This window comes from Protomyctophum parallelum, assembly GCF_964188405.1.
Source record: "Protomyctophum parallelum genome assembly, chromosome: 1".
NCBI lineage: Eukaryota > Metazoa > Chordata > Actinopteri > Myctophiformes > Myctophidae > Protomyctophum > Protomyctophum parallelum.
This window is the reverse complement of record NC_139697.1, coordinates 58,395,618-58,406,027: the sequence shown is the minus strand read 5'-3', so window position 1 is coordinate 58,406,027 and position 10,410 is coordinate 58,395,618. Positions and strand designations below refer to the sequence as shown.

General features: G+C 42.4%; 1 protein-coding gene across 1 annotated transcript in view; it reads right to left on the bottom strand.

Moving 5' to 3' along the window:
- The window catches only part of cadm1a (cell adhesion molecule 1a), a 329,742-nt gene that overhangs the window by 24,188 nt on the left and 295,144 nt on the right, over nt 1-10,410 (bottom strand). The window contains exon 8 of the mRNA XM_083764661.1: nt 6,886-6,978. Coding sequence (XP_083620787.1) covers nt 6,886-6,978 — 93 coding nt within the window. The remainder of the gene's footprint in view (nt 1-6,885; nt 6,979-10,410) is intronic.

Sequence of the window (10,410 nt, the reverse complement as noted above, 5' to 3'; positions counted from 1 at the left end):
TGGGTTCCCGTTCAGAATGGGCTAGGGACGCCCATGGGTATAGCCCTTTGGGCAAAACCCAAGGATTGTCCAAAGGCAGCGATGAGGAAAATGCTGAACAAAAACATCATCTGGCCATATCTGCAGTTTGTTGGCCACCTAATCTAGCGTTCATAGAACTTTGTGCTTTAAAAAAAAAACATCTCTGTACTAGTGCATCTTGGTACTGGGATGGAAACACGTCACACTTATGTAAGTTTAGTACCTAGTTGCCAAAGTGTTGCCTACGGTACTTGAAAATATATACTGTAAGACATACTGTAATAGTAATGAGATTATGAAACTTTCGCAAGACAGTCTTCATTTGCATTTTGGTGTATGGAGAGCTAAATATAGCTTGTACAGAAGCTTCACATTTATTTAACTTCCTCGTTTCACTTTATGTGTGTCGAGTCTAAGACAGCCCTGCATTAGAGAGTGAGGATGCTTGCACGGTGCTACCATGTCACTCTCTTGGGAGCGGCAGGCGAACACTATCCTTCAGGCTCGCCCTTCGATGGAACGCCACCAGGGCCTCCGAACAAACAGGATGCCATCTTAAAACAGAAGACCTACTCTTATTGTCTCTGTGGGGACTGGGGAGTGATTGAAACCTCTGAGGGCCCCTACAGTCTAACAGCTCCTTTAAGAGGAGACACGTTGTAGTCTGTGTTAAGTAATGCCACAGGCATGGACAGTTGTTCAGCATAATGGCTTGAAGCAGGCACTTACAAGTCATTTTGACACAGCACTTTTCTTTTCTTTTTCTTCTTTGCTGCTTTCTGAACGGAAGAACATAACGCTGTGTTAAGCTCTGTTCTCTTTCAGGGCTGATGTTGTGTGTGATCACCTCTGGGAGGCTTGGAAGTTGAGGATGTCATGAAAGCCACATTTATTTCTCACATTTAAAGATGGAGTGCCGTGATTTTTTTCCACCCTAAAACATGGTACGTAGCCAGGAGGATTTGAAGAGATTACTACTTTTTCACATCCGGTTTCCCTGCTCACAGACCTCCATTGTATAAGAAATGGCTTATGTTAGCATTAGCTCACGCCGTTTTTATTTCGCCAGAAACGTTAAGATTACTAATAAAACGAAGCGAAGCTGTCTCATCGTGAAGCGATAATAATGCGTCTGTCTCCACATACGTTCAATCCCAGAGGCTGCGAGACCTGTCCACCGACCGTTATACTCCAGATGACAGCTGTGCGGGGGCCCTTTCAGGAAAGTGACCTCGTTGTCCTCGTCTGCCCCTCGGCATCTGAAACCTTACAGGGCAACTGAAGCAGCGCAGGTGTCCTCCTCACTGACATCAGCGGAAAATAATGAAGTGCATGTGACTCCATGACTTACTGCTATGCCTCTCACGTCTTTTTGCAGTGGTGGACAGTAATTAAGTGCATTAACTTGAGTATTGTACTGTGCACTGTACTTAACTTGAGTGTTTTGTTTGTATTTTTGGATATTACTGTATATGACTTTCACTCAACTACATTTCAATGGCAAATATTGTACTTTTGACTCCACTACAGGGGAAAAAAGTACATGAATGAATTAACGAACTTAAGCCGTGTTCCAATCTTCAAGCTCTCACATTACAATAGCCATGGTTCACATGACGCTCGTACTTCACAAGCGTCAAATCCACTATTTATTTTTAATTATTTTAAAACTGCGAATTAAACGCATTAAACAAATAGCGGGTTTAGTGTATTACGCCCTGGATTAACCCTGGATTAAACAATTAGCCACTGTCAAAGCGTTAATACAGCAATGCATTGATATTAAAATGAAAATATACTTTTTAATACTTAATTATTTTAAAAAGCATATACTCCAGTACAAGTACAAATTTGCTTAAGCAACTTTCACTCGTAGTGGAGTCATGTTTGAACAGGTGTATATATATATACGGTAATCTATATTCCAGTGTCCATCTTTACTTGGACGCAAGTACTGGGGTTGAACATTGTCCATCTGTGTCTTTCTGTGACTGGCACTGGCAGATATTGTGTCTGTTTCATACGCACACAGAAATGTATAATATCCAAAGGTGTGAAGGTTGCATAGCGACTTGAATATCTAGTAATAACGGGTGCAGTACTTAGTTTAGACAGTTTTTGGTTTAGACTATAGTCATTGGTTAGACCAGTCATTAGTCCTACAACTACAACCTATCTCAAACCCTCAACCTAAACCTCCCACACAGCAGCACACCTAAACCTAACCTTAACCCATGTCTAACCAATGACTAGTCTAAACTATAAGTATGCACCCTGTAATAACACATTTGCTAAAACTGGACCACAGGACTGACAACATGTTAGCAAAAATGCCTGCGGATCATACCCAGTGTGATCCCTGCCTACCAGAAGCTGTTATCGGTAATCTGTCATTCTCTCAATTTATAATTGATATACTGAAGTACTTTAATGAGCCATGTCATCGAATATTGTGAGACTGTGAATTCAAAATAGAAGATTTGCAATTATTGTGCTGGAAGGGTGAGTGATTTGGTCTGAAAAAAAGTCCTCAATGGCCATTTCACACAAGGTCATTAAATTCTGTCTTTTATCTATTTTTTTCCCAGGTACGGATGTCGACACTAGGTGGCGTCATATCCCAGGTCCGTATATATATGTATACTCCGTTTATATACAATGGTTGGAAGCTTTTAACAAGCGGAAGCTTTTAACATTGGTTCGGTTCCTATAACAACGCCCCACCGTTCCAACTATGGGATTGCAAATATAACCATAGTGCAAACCAGTTGAAAGGAGGATTTTCAAACCTCTATAAGTCGGACTCCAGGATCGCTGTCCTTGGTGGATTTTTGTAAGGCGACGCTACCGCCATGTAAAAGCTTCTGACGAAAGGTGCTTGTGTGTGCGTGTTCCAATGTGTATCGAGTGTTAGAGTTAGTGAGTGAGTGTGTGTGTGCGTGTGTGTGTGTGTCTGTGTGTGTGTCTGTTTGTGTGTGCGATGTGCGTGTGGGGGGGGGGGGGGGTGAACACGTATGCTGGCACTGGGAACTTATGCCAACTTTTCATGATGGCCATATATACAGTGTCATATATACACTCCACCCTCACCACCTGCCTCACTGATATCAAAATATGGATGCAAAATGAAGTGAAGTGAAGTGGTTAAGAGACTAAACAGGAGTACGTTTCATATTGAAACACTCATGTGTGACTGATTGTTGATGGACAGAGGTGGGAGTTGGGCATGGTGTGTTGGGAGGGCATTTTGATTTGTTTTTTTTTTTGTTTTTTTAAGATTTTTTTTTGCGGCTTACGCCTTTTATTGATTTTTTGAAGGGACAGACAGTAGGCTGACAGGAAACGGGAGAGAGATGGGGGGATGACATGCAGTAAAGGCCGTGTCGGGTCCGGGAGTCGAACCCGCGGCACACTGCGACTGGATTACCAGTCCGGTGCCCAGACCGTTACGCTACGGCCTGGGCCGTTTTGATTTGTTTTAATTGGAAAATACTGGCTCACCAGATGGTGTTCATGCAATTTAAGCCTCTGACACAAACCATTTCATATTTGCTTCACTTCTGTTACTGTTCCTCGTTTTGTTGTCCCATTTAGTTAGTGTTAAAAAAAATCACAAGGTTCAATGAAATGAATGTCGTCGTATGTATTGGCATTTCATCAATACAAAGTATTATTTATTATCAGAACGGATTCCATGAATTATGAATACATTTTGATTTTGTGTGGACTGTGGATCATTATAGTTGTAGTTCTCCATATAGTGTGTATAGGTGGTAAGAGAAATAATTGTGTAGGAGGAGGATCGCTGGATTCTCTATGCAGAAAGCAATTTATTTCTATACTTAAAGCCCCCCTATTAGCCCTGATTGGCAAAGAGTCTCGCGATGCCCGATGATTGGAGATCTCCGCCTACCGATCATCTGGGGACTTCTAAAAGCAAGCTAAATGATTTAGTAAATAATGAACACATTTTTGTTATTTTAACATGTATATTTCTCTTTCTTCTTTTTACGACAAAATCCCAATGATACCCATCCCTAGTCATGAGTATCCACGTCAGGGGTCCTGAGTACACAGCAGCTGTATCTAACCCACTCTGAACGGGCACCCATTTTGGTGTCAGCATCATGTTATGCTTTAGCTATTTAAAAATAGCAGATCTACAAGCTCATATCGCGCCACCGAGTGGCGCGATACGAGCTTGTAGTTCTGCTATTTTTGAAAAATCGAAGAGCGACTGACATTTTTAGAATCTGATCTCAGGGCAGAATGGGTTCATCAGACCAGTGTGTGTCCGGCGGAAACCTCGTGTGAATCTGATCTCAGGTCAGAATGGGCTAATACAAAGTCTACTGACATAAAATTCAGCTCCTTGGCAACGTGCGCCTTACCCAGATTAGGCGCACGTGCGCGATATGCTTTCTGCCATGCGCCATAGACTGTTTAAATGGGGCCCTATAATTGTTTTCCTACCAGTTTTAACAATGAAAGATGGGAAGCATTTAGAGACTGACTTGTGTGAGTCTACCAGAGAGATAATGAACTCCTGCTCTGAGCACTGCAGAGCACTGTGTATCTGGATGAAAAATGCATTCTTCTACTTCCTGTGTGACACAGATGGGAGAGAGGGCAAAAGGTGGACAAAGGAATAAAGAGCCTTCTCAATGCCCTGGTGGGTTTTTAGGCATTCTCCCTCACAGTTTAATTCTTTTGGGAGTGGAAACAAACAAAAGCCCAGTCAACACTGCCACAGACAGACCTGGAAACTGACAATGGACCTGAATCTTGATTTGAATTTGAACAAAAATAACAAAATAATAATAATAAAAAACTACAATAATAATAATAATAATAAGGGTGGTAATAATAATAATAATAATAATAATAATAATAATAAAGCACCTTTTCTCTTGACATAGGCGTTATTTTGTACGTAAGTCTACAAAGTAACTAAACGAAAGTTTTCAAATAATTGTAGTGGAGTAAAAGTACAATATTTGCCTCTGAGATGTAGTGGAGTAGAAGTAAAAGTATTAGAAATAGGAAATACTCAAGTAAAGTACATTTGGACGTACAAATACCTCCAATTTATACTTAAGTGAATGTACTTAGTTACTTTCCACCATTGGTTTGTGGATGAATGGAATCAACTAGCAGAGCACGTTATGGCCTAGCTGCGCCCTGCTTCCTTCCATGCACGTAAACATCAATAATTGAATCAAGGGCTGAAGAGGATGAGAGGGTTTCTAGGATAATGCAAGTGGTTCGTTTTCAATCAGAAATACCGACACTATGGAGCCCACATATCTCAGTGTAAAAATAAATACTACACTCGAGCACTGGTATTTGTCTAGAAGACCCGGGATGTGAACATTATGGGTGCTATTTTCAACCGAAGTCCCTAAACCTGCTATTTGGGGATTTAGCATTGCGCATTCCTGTGCAAAAGTTATCTATCTTGGGACACCAGCCTTAAACCCTCTGCCTGTCATTAATGGCACGCCTGTGTCGCTGTAGGGACGAGCCGAAGGTGTGTTCTGGATTAATTAAACACACGATGCAGCCTCACTGAGGCGCCGATAACATAGGACATTACACCCGATGTTTGCTTCCTTACCCTCTGGCCTTTGACTGGCTCACTAAAACCATATTTGATATACATAAGTGTCAGCTACATGTTACTGATTGATTATAGAGAATGTTATATTATTGTTATATTATACGAAATGAGTGAATACCATCATGTACACCGTGTGGCACAAATCATCAGAAAGAGAGAGAGAGAGAGAGAGAGAGAGAGAGAGAGAGAAAGAAAGAGAATGGACCATGTCAGTGTTATGTCAGGAGGGCAGGTTGCTGTGACAGGTTGCACTGACAGCAATGCAGAGAGAGAGAGTAGAGCCTCATGGTTATTACTATCAGGACTTCCAATCTTATGAGGCGTGCGTGCACACACACATGCACACGCACACGCACACGCACACGCACACACACACACACACACACACAAGCTAGCAAACAAAAACAAAGAATGAATAAATACATTCACAGCACATGACATTGTTCCATGGAGCTGGATGTACACCGGGGAACCTGGCAGAATATCGATGTTCACACAAAGAAAATAACCTGAAAGTGAGGTGACATGGAGATGATGGCATATGCCGGTTACCCGGTGTGGCACTGGGAATGAAAGGCTCAGATGCGCACGCACATGCACGCACGCACACACAGTTGAGTTCTGGGTCCTTGAGGGGAGTCCACCAGCTAAATGACTGATATGAACCTATAAAAGGACCCGTAAATGCCATCTGGTTCCATTTGTAAACTCTCAAGAGTTGTGAGGCTCCGTGGCCTAATATATACCAAACTGGCGGTCCTTGAAATTAATACAAGTGTGAGAACCAATGGTTTAGGTTAGCGTTTTCGGATGTTATCAGATGATTTAATCTCCATCATCATCCCGTATCAAGACCATGCAATGGAGCCAGAATGGACATTTCCTACATATTGACATTGTTGACAGCAATTGTCCGACGTCGTGTTTGGCGCGTTGTCCGACTACAAACCCTAGCCCTAAATCAAATCCCAACCTCAGTCTTAACCGGCCACATACGTAAACATAAAGCGAAATTGTTGTATAGTGCAGTTTCACAATGTTTTCGCTTCGGCGGCAGTCATTTCACGTCCACCTTTCCTAGTCGTCTACCCACGGCAGGCAGTATGTATAGGATATGTCCATATTGCCCCCATTGCACGGTCTTGATAAGAACATATCGGCGATTATGGGTTGATAACAGCCGAAGCGGGTGGTTTGGTGGCTGTGGTAGGTATAGGCCGGGGGTTGAGGTGGTGATACTGTACCTTGACTGGCCTCAGGGTAGGAGATGGTGGTGGTGGAGGTGGTGGAGGTGGTGGAGGTGGCTGTGGTGGGTATAGGGGTTGTGGTGGGAGCATCTGAATGAGGAGACACATACGTGACAACATGCGGGACGCAAATGAGTGGACAAAAAAAATATCAAATGAAAATAAAAACATATAGAGATAAAACAATGGCAGGATATGAAGGGAGAGCAACAGGCAGGGTGTGATGGTAGCTTCCTCGTTGTTTGATACATGACCAACAGCCTGTGCGGTTCTGCCTCTGTGGTGTGTGTGTGTGTGTGTGTGTGTGTGTGTGTGTGTGTGTGTGTGTGTGTGTGTACTGTACACTAGATGCCACACATACGGAGGTGAGGCTGCAGCCAGTTGTCTCGTAGTGCAGCTGGAAGTTGATTGGGTTTTTTTAATTTTTAATACGTACATGTCTAACAGCACGCAGTGAACCGGGGGAAATGTCAAATTGACTACACCCGGCAAGCGGTCGGCTGTTGGGAGTGATTAAACGTGTACAGACAACTCGTACCAGTGTAATACTCATGCTGTCATTATTACCAACTTGTCAGACAAAGTGCACCAGTGAATGCTTCCTGTCGTCCTGGGCAGACGAGGCTGTTGGTGACGATATCGATGAGGTTGCAAACCCATCACGACTCACGAGCTCAAACGCAAAGCAAAGGATTCAATGTAGAAAAAAAAGAAACACAGGTACAGTATAAAACCGATAACAGCAGAGGGAACCTATCAGAGCAAATAAACTTGAAAAACAAACGCCACGTGAGGTTCTGGAAGGTTGGCGGGGGCCAGGTTGGTACACAGGCTTTGGCTGGAGGCCATTTCTTCCTCCCCATGTAGTTCTTTTCCTTTTTACTTCATTAGCCCAGGCTGTACTCCTCTATAGGGCCAGTAACCACAGGGGGATATCAACACTGCCATTTTCCCTGTCGGAGCAGTAGGGCTGCATTGATAAGGAGCTGCAGGCAGCAGTGGCTGCTTAGAAGCCTCCCATGCTGCTCTGATTGGCCGGGAATGCCGCCGGGGGTTATTATTAACCCATTCTAACCTGAGATCAGATTCATACGAGGTTTCCACTGGACACACACTGGTCTGATTAACCCATTCTGACCGGAGATCAGATTCTAGAAATGTCAGTCGCTCTTCGATTTTTCAAAAATAGCAGACCTACAAGCTTGTATCGCGCCACTCGGTGGCGCGATATGAGCTTGTAGATCTGCTATTTTTCAATAGCTAAAGCATAACATGATGCCAACACCAAAATGGGTGCCCGCTCAGAATGGGTTAAGAGACGCCGAGAAATGGGTCACTCTGGAGGCTGATTAGGAGGACGATCGCTCAGCGGTTTAATGGAAATTAAAGCAATATAATTTAGTATAAGTGAGGAGAAGGGAAAAGATTAGTACCGTATGAAGAAAAAGAGGCAGAGATATGAGGTATAATTAGGTTATAAAAGAGGATATACGGCATGCACTAAATAAATACACATCGAAAACAATTAATAAATGCATGTCCCCTCCCGGCCAGTTGAGAAAAGGTAGTATTAACCCTGTCTTCAGCTGATCAGTATCCAAATACTTCTTGATGCACAGATGCATTTTAATCCATGTTCCACTCTTTTAAATGCAGGCTTGAGAAGCACAAGGTTGAGTGGTGCAATGTAAGGAGAGAGAGAGAGAGGGAGAGAGAGAGAGAGAGAGAGAGAGAGAGAGAGAAAGAGAGGGAGAGATAAAGAGAGAGAGAGAGGGAGAGATAGAGAGAGAGATCAGAGAGAGAGAGAGAGAGAGAGAGCGAGAGAGAGAGAGAGAGAGAAAGAGAGGACACAGCTTGTGCCGATGAGCACACGTGCTGGAGAGCTGACAGACTCCAGCTCAGCAGTGGTGCTGCCTAATTGGATCTATCCTGTCACGAACTGTGAGGGTCCAGCAGATGTTTGGGATCATCAGTGTCAATAGCTCATTAAATACGTATCAATGAAGAAATAAATAAAAGGAAAGGTACTGCTACACTGCCTGGATATGTACCGTTTTATTATTCTTTGTGTCTTGGTGATACAGCTTATCAAAGCACACCGGAGCTGCCTCGTTGACTTTCAAATGTGACAGGGCTGCATGTACTTTTCCACCTGGTGACTCATAAGAGGTTTGCTTGTTTCATGTCATTGGATCAGTATTTCACTTCTAAGTGAATTACGCAACAGACAGGAAGCTCTGAGACCAAGCAGGGGCTGTGTCACACATGCACAAGATGAAGTTAGAACTGGGTTAAAACAGTCATTGGGCAAAAGCTACAAGACTAATTATGCTTAGAAAGCTGCAAAGTATCATCTGACTGATCGAGTGATCAATGCATACAGTAGCAGAGATGCAGGGACTCAAACTTACAGATAAAATTAACATTATGAGTTCTGTTTTTGAAGGAAGCACATTTTCAATGACCAGTGAGAACTCTGAGCACTATACTGTAATCAATTGCCTTTGGAAATAAACCTGAATTTCAGTTAATCAAACAGGAAGGTTGTTATTATAGGCAATGTGCCTTTTTTCTTACTTATTCTTTCATTCACAGTGACCAAGTAACAAAGAACACTGTCACACTGTCACTTACAGGGAATATAGTGTTTTTAATCAAAGCTTATCTACTAAAGGCTTTATGCCTGGATATGCTGTAGTGTATAATGCAGGAGAGAACAGCAATTTAGCCACCCACGTTGGTGAATTTGAAGAAATGTCTCTCAGTGACTTTCTCAGTGTGTTCTGCAAATGTTTTTTTCCTCACTAATTGCAGGATCTGGTGTGTTCTACAGACAATAATACTCTTTGTATGTTTTTTGTAAATTAATGATGTGAGAAGGAGGAAAAGTGTACAGGGTCATAACCTCACAGTGAGCTAGCCTGGCATGGCCAAAATAATAGGGCATTTCTTTGTGTCTGGTTTCCAGGCTAACGGTGAGCTGTTGTAATGGACATGATTGGCTGATAAGCAGATATTTTAACTCCAGCTGATGACATTAAGTGACACTTCCTCTTTCTAACCTCATGTTGTCACTGCGTTGCATTCTGAATTATTGACTGCGAAATAAGAAAAGTGTGGAAAGAAGCCTCTTCTCTTTTATTTTTAGTTTCTGACACCAAAATCTGATGGTTTATGTTTTAGATTTAATGGTTGCACTGGATATCATGCTGTGATTTCTTGTTGGCTTGTTATATACAGATTAGATATAGATTACACCTCCAAACGCTACCATAAATACATGGTGCATCATCAGTATCTCCAACTTCAAGTGGATACAGTAGATATCGAAGATATTCTAACTTTAAGGACATTAATAACAACGACTCACTTAAAACATTATTATTATTATTATTATTTTGATATTTTGGTCTCAGAAATCAGTTTTTAAATATGTCAAACAGGACAGAGACTCTTCCATGTCTGCTGCACTATGCAGCACACGTGCAATTCTTGGACCGATATGGAAATGTTGGGCCGATT